Source organism: Electrona antarctica (assembly GCF_951216825.1).
Source record: "Electrona antarctica genome assembly, chromosome: 18".
In the NCBI taxonomy this organism is placed as follows: domain Eukaryota; kingdom Metazoa; phylum Chordata; class Actinopteri; order Myctophiformes; family Myctophidae; genus Electrona; species Electrona antarctica.
Genome location: NC_136799.1, coordinates 36,638,302 through 36,658,454, shown reverse-complemented (window position 1 = coordinate 36,658,454; position 20,153 = coordinate 36,638,302). Strand labels below are relative to the sequence as shown.

Genomic DNA, 20,153 nt, shown 5'->3' with positions numbered 1-20,153 from the left:
AAGGGACAATATCGGTGGCACCCAACTGTACATGTCGTCATATGCCAAATGGCAAAATAGGTCAAGCTTGCAATATACATTGTGAGCTTTGTGTAGATCTGCTATATTCCCTATTTTCTAAAAACAGAAAATCTGTGGTTGAGAGGGTAAAAAAAAGACTTTTAAATACGATTCAATATATTAAAGAGATAAGAGCTCTAAAAGAAACCTCAATAAACTGTGGGAAATATTGTAGAATGATTGTAATGGTGCACACTTGTCAGGGATATTCTCCACAGCTATGGATTTAATGGGGCTCCATTATACAGGAGGAACAGGAGGATATCAGTGACTTAGCGCCAGAAAGCAAGGTTCCATTTCACCTCGCCATCAAATCAGTAATGGACTTCTGCTGCTAAAGTAGGTACTTACGTTGCGAGAAAAGAGAACAGATGAGAGACAGATGTTAGGTACCATCTGGCTTTATACCGGGGACGTTTTTGACTGACATGATATGAAATGTCACAGTCGCCGCAATAAGCCGAAGGAGCAATCTCGGAGTTGGAAGAGGACCACCTGTGGTGATCATTGGAATGTTATTTGTGTGCCCTCCGGCTGCTATTGGCAGTCCCACTGTCCCACGAACCCAGCCAGCCGCTGCCAGCAGAATGCAAAATGATTAACAACTAAATATATTGCCTGACCGATGCCAAATGTTGGTATTAGATGTTGATTGAGATTTTGGATTACCTATTTTGGACTGATATTTTACAAAGAAGTGCAAAATCAATTGTAATCATTTTGAAAAACTCCTATTATCTATTTGATAAAAGTTATTCAAAGAAAAACAATTCAAAAATAGCCTAACAACAAGCTGTCTGGCTCGCTCTAATAAAATGTAACCTTGAGCCTCTTCCTTACTTAACCCATTTAGACCTGAGGACGCATGTGTGTCATATTATAGCTTTAAACCCATTTTGGGGCGGGAACCCCTTTTGGTGTTTTAACTAAGCATTATGTTATACTTTAGCTATTGAAAAATAGCAGATCTACAAGCTCATAGCGCGCCACCGAGTGGCGCGCTATGAACTTGTAGGTCTGCTATTTTTGAAAAATCGTAAAAATGCGGCACAAATCTTTGAATATATATTCTTTCAGAGCGAACGTTTTTTTTATTTCGACGTCAGGCCTGAATGGGATGGGTTAATACTTCCTTCACACGTCTTACCACATACTAAAGGCGGCTCTGTTCCATTTAGTGTAGGACAGTGGTTCTCAAACTTGTCTGTATGTGCGGGTTCATTTGGTTCCTAACCATCAATTTATGGTAAAGAACCCCCTCAAGGAACCTCAAGGAACCTAACTTTGAGTGTTTCCAGTGAGCCAACATGCACAATATCAGCACCCTGACTCGTCTGTTTGACCAGAATGGAAAAGAGCCTTCATTAATCCTATCATCGGTAACACGTGACCTGTGATGGAATTTAAGGAACTAAGGAAGACGCCAAATTTCTTTCCAAAATGGCTGCTGTGTGCATACTAATACTGCTATATTAACTACTTTTTCTGGGGACCTCCTCCAGGTACCGTCCCCCCCCCCCCCCCCCATGGACCCCTGACCCAACTTTGAGAACCAATGTGCTACATAGGCCTACAGTATAGCTAACTTCTCAAATAACACGGACACTTTCCTGCTTTTAATGGGTTCATTTCATGTGGTCCCATGCAGAGCTCCCTCTGGACTCATCACTCCATGACCAGATGTTATGATGAAGGACTGGAATAACCCCACAGCCAGGTGTCTGTGCTTAATGATAATTGGTCATCATTTCCCCATAAGCATAAAAGCTCTGACCCAAAGTAGGCTGCAGTACTTGTGCGTAATGTGCGAGAAAGTGGATTACTGGCTGCAGTAGCACTTCTCTGTAACTGTGCTTAGCAGAAGCAATAATGTCATCATTACACTATGCTTATCTATCTCCTCCTGTGAAAATAATAATAATTAAAAAGAATCCATGAAACTTGAGTTGTTGCTGAGAAATTACTATTTGGGGAGGCTGAGTTCTAGGCTGGCTCAAGCATGTTATGCTAATGTATGATGACGTGCTGTAGCTGTTGTATAGTACCTGCCACACTGCCTAGAAGAATGTACAGTGCAGTACAGTAATCTAGTAAGAGAGTGGCGATGACTCCCATTGTAACAATGGCATGCGGAAGTGCTCATTCTATCTCAATGGGATAGTTCCAGCCATAGGAGCAATGTTTGGAACTATAGCCCATAGGCACCCGCTTTGCGGCGAGATCAAAGCGTGTCGCTACTCTCCTACTCTACACTCTGGTGCAGTGCTACTTTTGCAGTTGTTTGTAAACGGTGTGCCAACATTGTGACATCAGCCTATGAACTATATGTTTTAAATGTACTGCAGCATATCAGTCATTTGTGCACAAAATTGTTTCATTATAATTAGTAGTCACTCGGTCAATTAGTAACATATGTGTCAGTAGCATAGTCTATATCTAGATATGTTTCACTATCCCTTTATAGTTTTAAACTACCAGATTTTCAGCCCTTCAAATCTAGTCAAGATTGTGCTGATCAAGAGCAATGATCACAGACACAAGTGTTAAACACTGCTGTAACACCACCTGTATGTTTCACCTATGTGTGAATTTAGTTTTTATTTCGGTGCGTGTGACAGTGTGACTATTCTCATGTCAGACAGACCCCTGAACAGTGTTTGTGCCAAGTGTGGTGTGGTTTGGAGCATGGGTGTGCCTGTGGCCCCTTGGGAGTCCTGCTGGGGGCCATGTTGCCCATGCTGGTGTGACCTGATCTCTGAACAGTAGTGTTTGTGCAGTTTGGTGCAGGTCGGGGGAGCAAATTAGCAATGGTGCATTATGTAACATCCATCCACCCACTGTCCACCAACCACACATTATAGCCTAATAGACTATTTTAAATCTAGGATATCACATCAACTAAATCAAGCTGTAGTCTGAAACAACCTTATAGTGGGCCTACAGCAAACCATTGCTCAAAACATGCAGTGTTCTTTTCTTCAGTCAACAACAATCTACAGTTAATTTCAAGTCAGCCATATGAGCTGAGCTGCATGTGGCTTTCAAGCACTACAACATTACTGTCCTTCCTTCGTTTCCCATCCATAGCTGTTCAAACACATGGTTATAGAAGCACCAGACAATTCAAACAAGCTTCAGAACCGAAAATAGCACATCCCCATTTCGTCTGTTTGCAGATTGCGCACTCTTTGCAAGCCGAGCTATTTTTAATATTTTGAATACCGCTTATATGTTCTCAGAAATATGCGGTTTATACACCACTTAGATTAAGAAAATAAGAAAAACAATATTGGAAAAAGTAGCGGATACATTACGTTATACTGACCTGTCTTTTAATGAGCCACAGCTGTTCTTGTTGCTGCCTGAGACCAGTCGAGCAGAGGTGAATTATTTCAGAATTTAACTTTGCTTTTCTTTTTAAGTGATGGTGGAGAAATCAGAGTAAACTTTCATTTGAGTGCTTTGATTCATTTAAGGAGATCCAAACACTAGGCCTAACATGTCCAGTGAATGTGAATAGGCTGATAACCATTATAGCCAATCACACATTTTTGCTCAAACACTGCCACCCAGTGGCAATTATCCTCAATGCATTAAATTAGCTTATGAGCATACCTGCCAACCCTCCTGCATGCGTTTTGCAGGACTGAGTGGAGACTCCTTTTATTTGACTATTTCTCCTGCACCAGCATTTCTTCTGCATTTCTCTTGCATGACTTTTTTTCCTTTCTTCTCTTTCCAGGAAACTGTGCTGAAAATGACCAATCAAATGAATCGTCTTTGGGCTATAACATCATAACCACGACATCGAGACCATGGAAGCAGTGGCCATCCAGAACGCCAGCGTGAACGGCAGCACGGTGCCGGACATCCAGCTGGCCACGACGCACAGCCTGTGGGAGGTCATCACCATCGCCACCGTGTCCGCCATCGTGAGCCTCATCACCGTCGTGGGCAACGTGCTGGTAATGCTCTCCTTCAAGGTCAACAGCCAGCTGAAGACGGTGAACAATTACTACCTGCTGAGCCTGGCGGCGGCCGACCTCATCATCGGCGTGTTCTCCATGAACCTGTACACGTCGTACATCCTGATGGGCTACTGGGCGCTGGGGAACCTGGCCTGTGACCTGTGGCTGGCCCTGGACTACGTGGCCAGCAACGCCTCGGTCATGAACCTGCTGGTGATCAGCTTCGACCGGTACTTCTCCATCACGCGGCCGCTGACCTACAGGGCCAAGCGGACGCCCAAGCGGGCCGGGGTCATGATCGGATTGGCCTGGCTCGTGTCGCTCGTTCTGTGGGCTCCGCCTATTCTGTGCTGGCAGTACTTTGTGGGGAAAAGGACCGTCCCGGAGAGGCAGTGCCAGATTCAGTTTTTCTCTGAGCCCGTGATAACGTTTGGGACGGCGATCGCGGCCTTTTACATCCCCGTGTCAGTCATGACAATCCTATACTGTCGGATCTATAAGGAGACAGAGAAGAGGACCAAAGATCTGGCGGAGCTTCAGGGGATTAACTGTTCCACAGACACTGGAGCCCCCCAGCCCCAGAAAACCGTGATCAGATCCTGTTTTAGCTTCAAACTGAGCACAGCTGCTCGTGACAGGAACCAAGCCTCCTGGTCTTCTTCCAGTCGCAGCAATGCAGTCAAGTCAGCAGTCACCACCAATGATGAGTGGTCCAAAGCCGATCAGCTGACCACTTTCAACAGCTACGCGTCCTCAGAAGACGAGGATCGCCCCGTGTCTCCGGGGGCCTTCCAGCCCCCCTACCGGAACCAGGCCTCCGGGACCACCAAGAGTACAGCGGGCAGTGAGAGTGAGCAGCTCAGCAACTACGAGGACGACAGCTTCTTTCACAGTCCCCCCAAGAGCAACTCCCAGAAGAGCAAGAAGTGTGTGTCCTACAAGTTCAAACCCGTTGCCAAAGACCCCGACGTCCAGCAGCAGAGCAGCGACAAAAACGGGGACACCAAAATGGCGCCGTCGACATTCTCCTCCGCCGAGTCCATGAGCGCGCCGTCCACCTCCTCGGCATCTAAACCCATGGACACCACGCTGAAGAACCAGATCACCAAGAGAAAGAGGATGGTGCTGATCAAGGAGAGGAAGGCTGCCCAGACGCTCAGTGCCATCCTGCTGGCCTTCATCCTGACGTGGACTCCGTACAACATCATGGTGCTCATCTCCACCTTCTGCTCCGACTGCATCCCTGTGTCCCTGTGGCACCTGGGCTACTGGCTGTGCTACGTCAACAGCACGGTCAACCCAATGTGCTACGCCCTCTGCAACAAGACCTTCCAGAAGACCTTCCGCATGCTGCTGCTCTGCCAGTGGAAGAAGAAACGGGTGGAGGAGAAGCTCTACTGGTGTGGGCAAAACCCCGTGGTCGGTGCCAAGCTGACGTGAACTCTCAAAATGTTGGCGCGCGTAGCGTTGAGTGTCCATTACAGGTCCATTTGGTTCAATGTGTACAGTTGTACACTCTCAAGAGTTACTGTGAGGGTCCATTTGGAAGCGCCTGAGAGACCCTGGACCCCACTCTGAGAACCATATGATAATGGCTATAAATCAGTATACAGTATGTTACAAAGATCATCCTGGATCTCTGTACTTGAAGCATTGCCGTTAGATGATAACATCAAAAGTACAAATATTGAGATGGCTGTACAACGTTGTTCTTTAATCAATGAGAGATTATTACAACATCGTCCCAATGTCAACACCGACACAACTATTTCAAAGGAATAGGAATATGAAATACTCATTTATATGGAGTGAAGTTCTAGTGGTCGTCGTATGCACAAAATGTCATAAAACAATACAGTACCTACTGATTGTTTCATTGTGTAAGTGTTGTGTTTGTATTGACAATGCACATATTGGTATAGTACTATTGTATTTTGTTACAGTACAAAGGGCTATAAAGTGGTGTTTTTGTGTCAGAGTGTGCTTGCTAAGTAAAGATTGTAGCTCTGATGATTAGCAACGCCTTTCCCACACGTGCCATTTCTAAATGGATACAGTACATTTGGTTTTCCCTTGATTATTTTTTGCCCCAAACACATATTTAATTATGGCAAACATTTTGCCATTGGCAAATATAATTGATAAAGATGTCATTCATAGATCACTTTCAAACCATGAGTTAATCACCAGGAGATCTACTGGTTTAAAACTAAATTTTTGAGGTTTTAAAATATTTTGCATTTATGTCTGTGTGTTGGTTAAAAAATATAGAACCAATGGAAAGTAGTAAAAAGCACTTTGGACGAAAACTCTACTGAATCATCTTTGGGTCTTTGGACTCTCTGCTAAAGCCACCATCTCTCCCCTCTCATGCAAGTAATTGACAATATATAAAGTCACAACACCAACTTTGATGAGGCAGTATTGCTTTGTTTTCAAAATATGTTTTCTTCATTTCCTGGAGTTAGGTGGTTTCTTCCCGCCAGATATATAAAAGATATATAAAAATTGCCCAAAATAGGGCTGCCAGGGTAAATGTGGTTAACTAGATCACAAACCTGCTAAACAACAGCAGTGTTTACATTCAAAATACGTATTTATTTTCCCTGGTGTACCTTAATCAATCTTCTCAATGATCTGTAAAGTACTTTAACTGCGTTGTTTGTTCACTTGTGTAATAAGCTATATGATGTCATGCAAGAATTCACCTGTGATAAAAACAGAAATCTGCACATGTACGGTAATTTGAGAAATGGAAGAAGAGGTTTGACGGAGAAAAAAAAGAGCTTCAAAACCAACTGCTGCAGTCCAGCATTTTTATCTTTTGTTTGTGATGAAATCAATTGATTCTTGTCTTCTTTACAGTATTTTGTGATCATGTCTGTGTATTTCTGAATTAAATGTAATGACATTTATTATCTCATTCGATGTCTCAAAGATGTCATTTACACTATCACTTGAACGGGCCCATACCACAAATGTCCCCAGGGCCATTTGCTGCATTTCACTCCCCGAGTCCTACCCTCTGTGTTTTCCTGTCTCTCCACTGTACCTGTCAAATAAAGACTCAAAAATCCCCCAAAAATAACAAAATTAAATTAAAAAAATCACACCCGTGTGAAGTGAGTGGTGCAACTCTGTGTGGGGGTCCCCGGGGTGCAGAAGTTCCAGACCCACAGGAACGCACCCAGGGTGCCGGCCCGATTCCGGCGAGCCGCCCGCGTCCGAAACGGTTGAGAAATGACAGTTACCGTATGGGGGTCCCTCTACTGTACCCTCTACTGTACTGCACTGGCACACCCAAAATCACCATATATACAGTTAATATGTGTGTGTGTGTTAGGTTGCGCCCAGGTGGTGAAAAACAACCATGCTGTTTTCGTGCTCAGACGCACCCAGCCAGTCACCCACCCACCCTCCCACCCACACACACACATAGCTCTGTAAGGGATGGTTGCACCACTCAAAAAAGGTCTCGTCAGTGCTATCTGTGAAAATGCTCCTCACAGTAGCTTGATGCGCAGTATACTTGTTGCCTTATCCAGCAACCTTCCCTTGTCTGTGCCAAACCTCAATGGGACTATAATATTGTATTCAGTGGAACAGTTCCTCATTGATAATAATATCAAATGTTGTTTTTCTCATTGTCTTTGTGAATAAATAAGGCCAAACCAGCATTCATCGTTGCCCTCTAAATCTTAAGCAATGGCAAATCTCAGGGTTAAGTATATTTCTATAGTACAGTATTTCCCTGATCTTCTGTTTGTCCCACATTAACATTTCGAAACATTTTTATATATCAAACACAAACTAAATTAGTAGAGGAAATATTTTATAGATCACTCTGAGCTAAGTATGAACGTATCACCATGAAGTCTACTAAACTACTAAACTACTAAACTTGAAGCCTTTTTGTAATCTGGTGTCGTTTTGATCTTGCTAGCGCCACTATTCTGGGGACTGATTGATTGAATACTTTATTAGTCAGAAATGTACAGAGTACAGTCAAACAAAGTCTTGTTTCCATTCAGGTCCTGGGGTATTCAATTCATAATCATGACAAATAACACAATTCAAATCATCACAAAAAAATCACACCAGTGTGAAGTGAGTGATGCAACTCCGTGTGTGTGTGTGTGTGTGTGTGTGGGGGGGGGGGGGGGGGGGGGGGGGGGGTTCCAGACTCCGTCATTTAAAAAAATGTAAGAGAAAGATGTACAGGTTGGGGGAAAAAGGGGGATATACAGAGGTGGTAGTCACTTGACTAAGGGAGGAGCGATTTCCCTTTGGCCTGCTGAAAGGTGGATTTTCAGGCCTGTTTTAAAGGACGCCAGTGATTTGCATTTGTTTAGGGGAAGGAAGGGGTCAGGGCATTCCACATTGGGTGCAAGCAGTGCTGTAGAAGGAGAATTTACCCATGTTTGTTTTAAAAGTGGGTGGTACCAGATCGTTGTTTTACTGTATTACTGTATGGCTGTGGGTGTCGCTCACTTTTTTTGAGGTAGTTAGTCAGGTATGCAGGTACAGATCGAGGGCATACCATAGCATAGAGGTAAAGTTGTATTTACAATTTGAAATGTCAATCCCAATTTCCATTGCTTAACTCTGTCTCCTCCCTGAAGCCATCAAAATGGGTTGCGCAGTTGAATTAGTTTGTTTTGGGAGGTTTGGAGTTTATAGTCAGCGACATTGAGATGTTGGAGAACCAAGAGGTGCAAGCATAGTCAAAGGAGGGCTGAATTATAGGGCTCGATCCAGCTAGAGTCCTGAGCGCACTTTTGACAAATTTAGCCAGTGAAAATAACAGATCTAAAAGCTTGCAACATGTCGCAGCACAACACAGATTGTCGATCGGCTATTTCCGGCGAAGAGATGTGTTGTGTTGAGTTGAGTGAAACAATGAGTGGACCCTAATGGACAACAAAATATACAGGGTTTTAACTAGGTCACAAACATGCAGAACAACTTGTGTTTACATGCAATGTAAGGTGGGTGGGAGTTTTTCTGAACACATACTGTGTACTGTATTTGTTAATGTATACATTACAATTAATATTACAGCTATTATTTCCCTAGGCTTGCCATAATCAATCGTCATATTCACATGCATGTATTAATGATCTGTAAAGTACTGTATGTGTTTTACAAGTGTATACGTGTAAGAACTAAGCTATGATGTAATGCAACAATTTACCCGTCATAAAACAAAAATCTGCGTTCGACCTACAATACTACAGTATGTTGAAATGACAGGTGACAAACAGGTTCTTTCTTCACAGTAATCTGTGATCAGGTCCATGTATTTCTGGATAAAACGTGATGACGTTATTGTCTCTTAGCAGACGTCTCAGCAAAGATAACAATATCAACGCACACAATCAATTGATCCGTCTTCGCTGATTGCCGTGACAACGCTGTCCTCACAGCTCATCTTTCATGCACTCCCCGGTGGGGATCAGCTTCACCGTGTCCGTGGGTCTCACCATCATCCAGGCATACTTGCACAGGTGCTCCTTGTTGCAGTCCTTCTGCCAATAGATGACGTTCCTGCGGTTGAGGTTGGCGCCAGCGCAGGCGTCGTACCACCAGCCCCCGCCCGGCACGCCTTGGAACTCCAGCTTGGCGCAGTTCTGGAAGTAGTTGTCGTTGTCTCGGTCCTTGGTGGTGAACTTCTGGTTGTCGTGCAGGTAGTTCTCCGTGTCCTGCGTGAGGGCGTCTACCGCCGTGCCCTGGAACAGCCCCAGTCGCAGTCTGTACGCGGACGCCTCGTCTTCCACCAGGAACGGGTCATACTCTCCCATCTTGGTGACGGCGTTTTTATCCACGAGTTTGACTCCAAGTTTATAGCGGCCGGGACCCTGGGTGAGCTGGTGGAGGTGCTCGTTGCCCAGCCAGTGGTCCCCGGTGAGGACCCCGAAGCCCTGCTTATATTCAGTCCAGGAACAGTCAAAGTTGACACTGCTGTTCATGGTGATGTGCTGCACAACTGTCCAGCCGCCCTCCTGCATGGCACAGTAGGCTAAGATGGTGGAAGCGCCTGGCCGGATGAGGTATATACCATCTGTGGCCTGGCCAGAAGACACCATCAGCATTTCATGACAATCCCTGGGCAGCACTGTTGGACAAAATCACAAAACCAATGAGACTGTATTTGTAAAATGTCCATCAACCAGGAAGAATTGCATCTACATGCTCACAATGCTCCATGACTCGTTGTGAGCTTGTAGATCTGCTATTTTCTAAACTTTTTACATTTAAATCATGAAATGCCCCAAATAGGGACACCAGGAAGGAAGTGGACTGGTTATGGAATAGAACAGTGTTGAATTAGTGACATTGTATTATCAAGTTTTATTTTTTTACTTTTGCATTTCTTTTCTTGATGGGAATACCACTGTCAAAAGTCAGCTATAGTCTTTCACTGCAAGTATAACTAGATAAAGTGTCCCTCGGGGCACAGGTCTCCACCAGGGCAGGTCAGGATGTGGCCTCCTGGTGGCGCTATAATAGGCCAATGTGAAAAGGGTGCCATTTCTTCTTACGCCTTGGATGGCAATTGGATGATTTTGTTCCAAAAATGTGTTTTGCAAAAATCCACCTGTTGGTGGCGCTATAACAGGCCAATGTGAAATGGGTGGGATATATTCCTCAGCCTATAGTAGGAAAGTCTGTGAAAGATTTCACGTAAATTGCACGATGCGTTCATGATTTGAGGCTTTTTGTTCAAAACGGGCCAATCCTGCAAACTTTGAAAGCCAATGTTAGCCAATGATGGAATATGAAATATCGGACAGATCCGTCTTGAACACATGACTATAGAGATAGTGTGTAACGATTTGCGGGATTTTGGGACAGAATAGAGTATTAGCAAAAATTTTTTCAAAAGTCGGCCTCCTGGCGGCGTTATAACAGGCCGTTCTGGAAGATTTGAGGCAGAGGTTCATCGTTGGCATTCAGGGAGTATGCATGCAAAATTTGGCACCGACCAGGTTAACGGTGCCAGAGATTAGCTGGTAACAGACGGACGGACACACACACACGGACGGAGTGCAAAACATACTCTCTCTCTCCCCATGGCGGCCTGGTGGAGACAATCAAGTCATAAGACACATTTTTGCAACTTAAGGCAGACTGCATCTACAGTAGACTCAAGTCTATAGCCCTCTCATCTGCATAATCAAGTCCACAGCAGCTTGGCAGTGACCAGCCAGTTACCAAGGTTTCGTCAAATGAAACAAGAGAATGTCAGAACTGTGTAAAGCATTAGGTTAAAAAAGCAACATTTAATGTTTTTGGAACAGTCTGGCCATGGTAGGCTAGGTCAAATCTGCTTTCAAGTCTCGAGTCAAATTGAGTATCAAAAAACTGTCAAGTCTTAAAGTAGAGGAGACTCTACAGCCATGATAATCAGACTCCATCAGATGGAATAACAACACGTATCGTATTTCATATCAGTAAGTGTTTTGAGGCCACACCATGGAATTTGACCCCAGCGTTGAGAAGAATCCAGACAGTGATGTCATAAAGGACGTACAGCAATTTCAAGGCAAAAACCTTACCTTATTACACACCATTATCTAGATCAGGGTTGGGCAACTTTGAAGATGGAGAGGGCCACTATATTTCCACACTCACTCCAGAGGGCCACATATGCATGCATATGCATATTTCTGTCGTATCAAAAATAGCCGATCTACAAGCCCAAGCGTGTCACAGTGCGACACGTTTTAAGCTTGTAGATCAGCTATTTTTTGCTATATTTGAATTGAAATCCTGAAAAGTAATCTTTGCGTTTAATATACATAAAAAAGACAATAACACACACAATACTACTCATTAAGCTACATATATAGACTGAAGTAATTAAAGCAGGTCATGTTTGCATGTTTGGAATTGTAACAGCTGAAATCAATCATATATCAGTATTCTGATATAAGATTAACCTGAGGGCAACATTAAGTGACGGTGGGGGCCTCAGTAGACAGAGCACTGTCTGTATGTTGTCAATGTGATAGGAGTCAAACTTATCATACAGTATCTGTTAACATACTGTGCAGTACCTAATTCCCACATGGAACATCATTGTGTAATGACATGTTCAAGTCGCGACATACACATTTTATTTCCGTAAAAGAAATGTAGGCATATAAAACAAGTAAAAGTGACGGAAACAAAGTAAAGGGCTACAACGGTACCTTTCATTCCCTGATTGAGGACAAACTTGTTGTCCTCCGCAGGTAGGAGATGGAGGTTCTCGGCTTGGAGATGCTCAGTATGCACCCCAGTAATGATCAGCAAGACTGCCGCTCGCAGCCAACATCTCAGACTCCTCATCCTTGTCCTTGCTTTACAGTCAAACCAACATCATAATATAAGTATACACAGTACAGCAGACCACACATTTATCAGAATCATTTATTTGTCCATTTCTCACAGTGATTGAACTTTCAATGACAAACATGTAAAATTGTGCTGAACATAAGGAACAAAATTTACATTTACAAAGAATGCCCAATAAGGCACCGTGCTCACCTTTTGCGGTGCCACCAGTACGAGGTGGCACAATCGTGTAAATAATCTGCAACGCTCTGTGCCGGAATCTTCTCCCACACACATATACACACACTGTGCTGGGAAGTGAGAAGCGTGCGTGCCAGAGGGGCAAACTAGGTTACTACTAGAGTGCTGACGTTAAACTGAAGCGTCCACACACAGATGCATGCATTCCCTACCTACCCACCCACACAGGACTCTGTAACCTTGTCACGGTTGGACTTCAACCTCTGGTTCATGTCACAATGCACTGGAGACAAACCAATCCTCTACTTATCTATGTCAACCGAGATTGTAAACTCATATCTCTGTTTTTCATGAATGCACTTTGGGAGCAGATGAGGCTGAAGTCCAGTTGTGTTCGAGCTGCAGGGGTCTACATGACTGCACCTCAGTGAAATTCAATCTACACACATTGATTGGTTAACCTTGCTTTATATATATTGCATTAATAAAATAAAAGTGAAGTGCAGTGTCCGTGTACAAAAGAAGATGAGGGTATTTAAGACATTTCTAGTACAGTAGGCTGCAGTTGGCTATACAGAAGGTTGACATGTATACAGTATAATTTGCATTGCACAAATAATGTGCAAATCAACATTGCCTCTTGATAGAAGGACAGTAGTAACCTTAGTTTTGGTGTTGCAATTATCACTCTACTTTGTTTGAGAAGAAAAACAAATATTGAATACAGCACAAACCATGAAGGACAGCATCTGCATGTTGACTTTCACAAATACCTTGGACTTTCTGAGACATCCACAAAGGTGCATGATGATCAACACAGCGGCACAGCCGTCAAGGGAACATACAGTATTCTGATGAAGAGGCCTTAGGGCCGATTCATACTCCTATTTTAGAGCCGAATAAAAGTCGGTTCGGCTCTGTAGAGCCTACAATGTGACGTCATTTGAGGTTCGGGGGGGGCGGGTACCGTCCTAAAGTCAGCTCTTCGGTGCTACTGAAATTTTCTGACGAGCCAAAATCATTTCGGCACTACAGCGCCGAAACAGCGGTAAAATAGGAGTATGAATCGGCCCTTAGACTCCTTACAATCAACTATCACATGACACTTCAAATTGTATTGCACAATTACAGTTCATGAATTCTAAAGACTAAAGTCTAATGTAAACTTCAAATGCTACATGTAATGTAGGCAACTGGTTCACTCTGCAGTGGAAAAAAAACAGACAGTACAAAAGACCAAGGCAGGTACAGTACACATCTTAAAAGGCATCCTTTTCTGTGAGGTAACAGCACTTCCAGTTTAACCAAGATAGCATTTCTACAAGCTCACAACACGTTACAACATTTTTGTGAGCTCGTACAGTAGTTTTTTCACAATTTTGGATACATTTCACAATTTGTAAATGGCATACTTTTTTGACAATCTATTTTCTTTTTAATGTTTGAAATGTTTTCGCTTATAATGACGTGTGCAAAATAGAGACGCCACCTTGAAAGTGGTTAAGAGTCCTATGATGTAGTTCTACTATTTAGAGGCTGTTACAAGTTGAAAGATCCACTATCTCACCTCTCGTCAGGTAAGTTGTAACAGGAAAGAATCAATGACCTGGAGGAAAGGATTGGGAACATACTGTAAGACATGGGCATGTTTGCATGAGAACATTTGCATTGTTAAAACTGTACATAATATTCATTCACCTGTGCCATGTCCCCTGCAATGCCTGGAACAGATTTCAATGAAGGCTCCTGTTGCCACAACTCCAATAGTAGCTGATTGAAGACATGGAAGTTTCTGCAAAAAGCGACACAAGGGCTGTTTCAGTTTGTAAATACATCAAAGATGCGAATATAATCCATTTCTAATGGATGCCTTGGCTGATCTCTTCGGTAAAGGTAATAATGTAAATATGGTGACCATGACACGTACTTATCCAGTGAATGATCAGGAAGCCCAGAATGGCCGCTTGCTCGAAGTTCCTCCCACCAATGTTTCAAAACAGACTTAATCCATATTAAGCCCACTGTATGATACCTGCAAATAAATACATCTAGTTAAAGTTTTAATCTATTATCCTTTGTCTCCCTCTCCTGATGGAGAGAGGTAATTGCAACATGTCCAAACCGAAAACCTGGCAACATGCACATCACAGTCTGCTTCAAGTAACAATATTGACAGCAGGGTTGAACTCTCTCTGTGAAAGAGCAGGGAGACCAGACCACCTCCAGCCACTGCAGATGTGCTGGCTACAGCTTGGTTTTATTCATTCAAATAAATGCCAGGATTGTAGCTTTAAAAGAGTAGTTCACCCCAAAAAGTACTTATTTTCTATCAATTACACACCCCATGATCCTTGAGTTAATAAAGATTAGATTATTTAGTTTTTGTTGCATTCCTTTTTTGGGTCAACTTCTGTTGTTTTTAAATGTGCTATACAAATATGGTGACTTGACTTGACTTGAATGTATGGACCTGAATTGTTCTATGCCTTTTGGTCGTACTTTTTCCTCTCTCCTGAATATTGTGCCCTTCCATGAGCACCAGTGTCTTGATGGGTACCATTAGCGCTCCTGTAACTTCTCTCTTCTAAAATGTTTAATTGTTATTCCATGTATTTATGTTCATTATATTACTGAGTCGGTACAGAGCATACATAACAGTACTCACTCTTCATATGGATGGGAGAGAACTTCCTTAACCAATGGAAAGAGGTCAACACAGTAGCCAATGGTGAGGGCAGGAAAGTCCTCATTAAGGCTGCAATGGAATTGTAATTAAAGTCACATTTTACTCCATCTTTAGCTCAGTGTTTCTCAAATCTTTTCATGCCAAGGACCCCCAAATCAATACAGTATATTTGGCATCTGAAAGGATTTTGTGCCAGGGACCCCCTGCCCATACAAGATTTGTTTTGTTAAAATGTTTCAATGGTATTCTAACTTTTTACATTTCCTCAAGATATGACAAAAGCAGCTCTAGAAGCTCACAAGACGTTGCATAGCGACATGTTGAGAGCTTGCAGATGGGCTATTTTAAAATGTCTGATTGCGAACGAAGTGATTGCGAATTAAGTGAGCACTAACTATAGAAGCTGGCCAAAACTGTCTGTCTGTCTGTGTGTCTGTGTCTGTGTCTGTGACACCACCCGCCCGCCACCAGAGGGCAACTGAAATTGGAACGATACAGAGAAGAAATTGGAACGATACAGAGGTCTCTGTGTGTGTGTGCGTGTGTGTCAGACTGCCACAACATCTTTGTTTGCTTCCCGTGTTTACGCGTCTTACTTGTGTATATAGGTTTAAAGTGTTTGAACTAATTTTGCTGGGGCCACTCCTAGAACCCCCCTCAAGGACACCTGGGGGTTCCCAGACCCCACTTTGAGAACCACTGCTTTAGCTGACAAACTCCACAAAGATGCAGAACGCCTTACCTTTTGGTTATCACAGGCAGAAAGTCAACAAACACAGCATTGTCTTGGACTCTGTGTGGAAGTAAAGTGATGTCACAAGATGTTGAAATGTGAGCACACGGACCGAATGTCAAATGACAGCTAAACAGGATCAGCTTATGACTTACCTCAGGAAGTACATCAGCAGTTCTCCAGCGTTTCTTTTCCACAATGTCGTAGCCACTTTCAACCTCAGGCTCCTTCCAGAGAGCACATCAATCATTGTGCTGTGATCCGACACCAGCTGAAAGACATGCATTGTGCGGTTGGGACACCTTTTCATGACTGATAGATACATGGTAGGCGATGGATGACACAACAACACCTGCACAAATAACAGAAACAACGTCCTTATATTTATGACAGTACCTGGACAGTAATGAAGCGCATTTACTTGAGTACTGAACTTTACTTGAGTACCAGTATTTGTATTTTAGTGTACTCATGACTTTCACTCCACTACATGTCAAGGCAAATGTTGTACTTTTGACTCTACATTTCTAGGAAGGAGGGAAAGTACATTATGAATGAGCCACTTAAGCCCTATTTCAAATATAGGGGAAATAGCAGATCTACAAGCCAAATAAAATGGACTTTGTAATTTGCACTTTTGAGTATTTAGACGGGAACCCCTTTTGGGGGTTTTACCCTTCAAGATGGGAACCCATTTTGGGGATGCTATTGTTATATTTTTCAGAAAACTTCGGTCAGGATTTAGAAGGCGTATTTAGATCTGAGTCGGCCTCAGTCCTAAATGGGTTAAATGATAATCAAGTACAAATATGACAACTTTCAGGCGTATCAGTACTTAGTCCACCACTGATTTCTGACCTCTGTGAAGGGGAGGTAGTCCGTGGGTTCAGAAGTGCTTCCGCTGGCCTTGGCGTGTTTATCGTGGATGTCCGGTGGGAAGTCCCAAGGTTCCATGGGGAAGATCCTGTCCTGAATGCAGGACATGTGGTTCTCCTTGTTGGCCAGATCGTAGCTCCTCGCGGGCGGCACAGGCTGCTTCTTCCACGCCACCGTCAAATAATGGGTCTTCCTCTTGCATGATACCACCCGCTTCACTCTGCCAGGGTTGTTGCCAGTCCGACCCACAGGGTTTCTATATGTACTGTAGTACAGACACGTATATACGATTTAGCTTGGGACCTCCAGGAACACCTCCCGCCCCAGGACTCCTGGGGATCCCCAGACCTCACATTGAGAACCACTGCTTGTTTGACATTGACACAAAAAACAACAAACAGATCTACCTTTTTTGGCTGGGCTCCTCTACCGGGGGAGATGTAAATGACCCAAAGCGCTACAAAAGACAACACCACATCAATACAAAGCAAACATGACTATTTGCAGAGAAGGATCAGATGGACTAGATAGACAACCACAGGCGTTGTCTGTCATTGTATGGATGTAGGTTAGGGCATTGTATTACTATTAAAGCCACCTAAGCTGCTCACCTCCTTTGTGTTCCTCACATGAGAATAGCTCACTTTGTAGAGGCCCCTCTCCTGCAGCAACGCATCTTCAAAGTTCTGATACTCTGCTTCACTGCTTGAGTCCATAATAGACCTGGAAAAAGATGTGTTTCCAATGAATTCACCGTAACTTATACCCATTAAGACCCGGGGCCGATTCTAAAAATGTCTTCTCCTAACAGTTTTCTGAAAAACTTTTGTTGCTACAGCATATCAGTGGTGCTCAGAACCTTTTCATGTCAAGGACCCCCAAAAAGATTTTCTTCCAGGGAGCCAAAAGAAGCAAAGATATGAGTAAAAACGGTTCGCTTTAAAATATTCAAATATTTGCACAAATTCTCAAAAATATTCAAAAATGGCATGTACCGTATATTTGCTATTTTTGAATAGCCAACCAAAGTGTTATATTATATACACAGTATAATCAAAAATTACACAGATTACACGGTTTTAATGGGTTAATATACGATACGATGTTAGTTTATTATCAGCTCACACTGAAATGTCAGCAAATACAAAGTTATTAGAAGTTATTAAAGTTATTAGAAGTTATTAGAAGTTATTAACATTATTAGAAGTTATTAGAAGTTATTAGGAGTTATTAGAAGTTATTCAAGTTATTAGAAGTTATTAGAAGTTGTTATTCAAGTTATTAGAAGTTATTAGAAGTTATTAGAAGTTATTAGAAGTCGGGCACAACCCGACTACGGATAAGCGGTTGAAGATGGATGGATGGATGGACGACACTGACCTCATCTAACCCTGGATAACCATACATGGAGAAGACTGGATCCTCACCTAGATCTGCATATATGGAGCCCGGGAGCCGGCCAGCAGCTCTACATCTTACCTCAAACCTCAAACCCTTAGATCGAGCTGACCTGTTCTGACATTCCATATGTTGATCCTACCTCACCAGTCCTTCCTGTTTGACCTCATCAAACCCTGTACACTCAAGACACGTTCCATATATGGCTAGTACAGAATTCATTCCATATGTTGATCTGACCCCCCCATGCCAAAGCGCCAGGCTCCAGCACTCGCCCAGCAGTTTGCCGTCACCCAGGCGGATGCGTGCACGCGAACAAATATAGTCTACCATCGTTAACTACCGACGTGTTAACTAACTTGAACATTACAATTATTTTGTTTATTATGGTGATTTCAACTGATTTGTTCTCTACAGAATCTAATAATCTCTTTGGTTGCCTTTAATTTGACTATACTGCTTTTAACACGGTAAGTTAAAGCTTCATTTGTGAACACAGTAAAGTCCTCAGACATCAGTAGGTGAAATATAAACATAGGAATAAAACATAAGTGAACCTAAAGTGAACAAAACTTCATTACCCACAATTCACAGCGCTTTGTTTTGTTTTTTTGGTGACGCAAATCAGGAACTGTAGTTGAGTTTAACCAGCTCGGTTTGTTATGGTTTGTTGTGAGTACGTTACTTATTTTATTTTCACTACTTTGTTCATTGTTGTCAAGTCGTGTTTTTAGAAAGATCTCGCTATATTGTTATCCACCATTCTGTCACGGATCGCCGAACGTTTTTTGAAACGAACGACCGAGCTGTTTAATATCAAAGTTGTTGTGTGGTGTAATTCAAGCAGTCAAAACAAATGCACTCCAGCGCTATTAGGTGTCGTCGCTTGTCAAAAAGATCTGCACTGCGATATATGTCTATGCAAATATTTGCAGACATATGTTGCAAGTCTGTATATTTAATGAAATTATGACCATTTCTCAGGCTTATGGCATATAGTCTTTGATTGTTGTTGGTACATTTTGTAAAGCGTCCTTGGGTTCATGAAAGGCGCTATATAAATTCAAGCTATTATTATTATTATTATTATATATCAATTTGATGTTAATAGTCGCTCTGGTTAAGAGCGACTAAAGAATCTTATAACTAAACGATAAGTAGCCTACAAAAGTATTGGCATAATTGGCCCAAAAATTAGTCTACTCAGTATTATGATTATGAATGCCCCATTTCAAGTTTGTGAAATATAGAATAAAGGATATGTCAAATAGCCTTATAATGTATGTCTGATTAGCAAGACAAGTCTCACCTGGCCTTATTTCTGTTCTGTCCTGACTCCTGATACGCTGACAGTTTATAATCTTTGCAGTTGAGTTGTCTGTTTTCCCTCTTGCTTACTGTCTTGGGGTGGTGAACTGGTGATGTGATGAGGAAACGGCCCATTTACTGATCACAGCACATCACAACCCACCCACCCATGATGATGATGATAATGATAATAATAACTTAGACAGCTATTCATCCATGACGTTTATAATGCAGTTAGTACTGTGTGTGCATCATGCGCCCTCTAGCGACTATGCTTCTGGTGCAAAATACAAATCCCAACAGCCTCATCAAGGCAGTCACTTGGACGTGTGCGTGACGTGTGTCCTGTGCTTTTTACCCAATGCTCACTGGAATATACTATAATATCACAATGTAGAAATACAAATCACAGTCTGCCGTCTGGTATTCAGAAGTATTGGCATCATAATATACTTCTATACCAAAAGCAAAAGTAGGCTACTCATGCAAAATGTCCCATTTCAAGTTTTTCTAAATGTATACACCTTGTGAAAATAGCAGCAACAATTAATGGTTGAGGGCTTGTAGATCTGCTATTTGTATGTTTAGTAGGCTAATAATAATC

General features: G+C 42.7%; 4 protein-coding genes and 1 long non-coding RNA gene across 6 annotated transcripts in view; 2 read left to right on the top strand and 3 right to left on the bottom strand.

Annotated features, from left to right (window-relative positions):
- The window catches only part of LOC306942756, a 54,411-nt gene extending 50,858 nt beyond the window's left edge, over positions 1-3,553 (bottom strand). Inside the window, exon 1 of the long non-coding RNA XR_013792334.1 lies at positions 3,386-3,553. This is a non-coding gene — a long non-coding RNA (uncharacterized lncRNA). The remainder of the gene's footprint in view (positions 1-3,385) is intronic.
- On the top strand, positions 3,336-5,551 carry chrm5a (cholinergic receptor, muscarinic 5a). Its single transcript, XM_079528789.1, has 2 exons — positions 3,336-3,442; positions 3,803-5,551. Exon 2 carries the CDS (start codon positions 3,876-3,878, stop codon positions 5,466-5,468), a length of 1,593 nt encoding a protein of 530 aa, XP_079384915.1. The 5' UTR covers positions 3,336-3,442; positions 3,803-3,875; the 3' UTR covers positions 5,469-5,551.
- A 3,897-nt stretch (positions 5,552-9,448) lies between these two features.
- Positions 9,449-12,362, bottom strand: LOC306941875 (fibrinogen-like protein 1-like protein; the record flags this gene model as incomplete). Its single annotated transcript, XM_079527515.1, has 2 exons — positions 9,449-10,143; positions 12,224-12,362. The coding sequence occupies 2 exons, from the start codon at positions 12,360-12,362 to the stop codon at positions 9,449-9,451; spliced, it is 834 nt and encodes a 277-aa protein (XP_079383641.1).
- A 200-nt stretch (positions 12,363-12,562) lies between these two features.
- The window catches only part of LOC306942752 (KATNB1-like protein 1), a 159,531-nt gene continuing 151,940 nt past the window's right edge, over positions 12,563-20,153 (bottom strand). The window contains exons 5-14 of the mRNA XM_079528809.1: positions 17,455-17,566; positions 17,251-17,300; positions 16,826-17,108; positions 16,123-16,238; positions 15,977-16,027; positions 15,214-15,303; positions 14,476-14,580; positions 14,247-14,340; positions 13,628-14,154; positions 12,563-13,399 (exon numbers count right to left, since the gene is read on the bottom strand). Coding sequence (XP_079384935.1) covers positions 14,122-14,154; positions 14,247-14,340; positions 14,476-14,580; positions 15,214-15,303; positions 15,977-16,027; positions 16,123-16,238; positions 16,826-17,108; positions 17,251-17,300; positions 17,455-17,566 — 934 coding nt within the window. The 3' untranslated portion in view covers positions 12,563-13,399; positions 13,628-14,121. The remainder of the gene's footprint in view (positions 13,400-13,627; positions 14,155-14,246; positions 14,341-14,475; positions 14,581-15,213; positions 15,304-15,976; positions 16,028-16,122; positions 16,239-16,825; positions 17,109-17,250; positions 17,301-17,454; positions 17,567-20,153) is intronic.
- Positions 18,860-20,153, top strand: part of acp7 (acid phosphatase 7, tartrate resistant (putative)) — a 33,315-nt gene continuing 32,021 nt past the window's right edge. The window contains exon 1 of one of the 2 annotated variants that reach the window (XM_079528806.1): positions 18,860-18,917. In XM_079528806.1, the coding sequence (XP_079384932.1) occupies positions 18,904-18,917 (14 nt within the window). In that variant the 5' untranslated portion in view covers positions 18,860-18,903. The remainder of the gene's footprint in view (positions 18,918-20,153) is intronic. The other variant, XM_079528807.1, reaches the window with a different exon arrangement.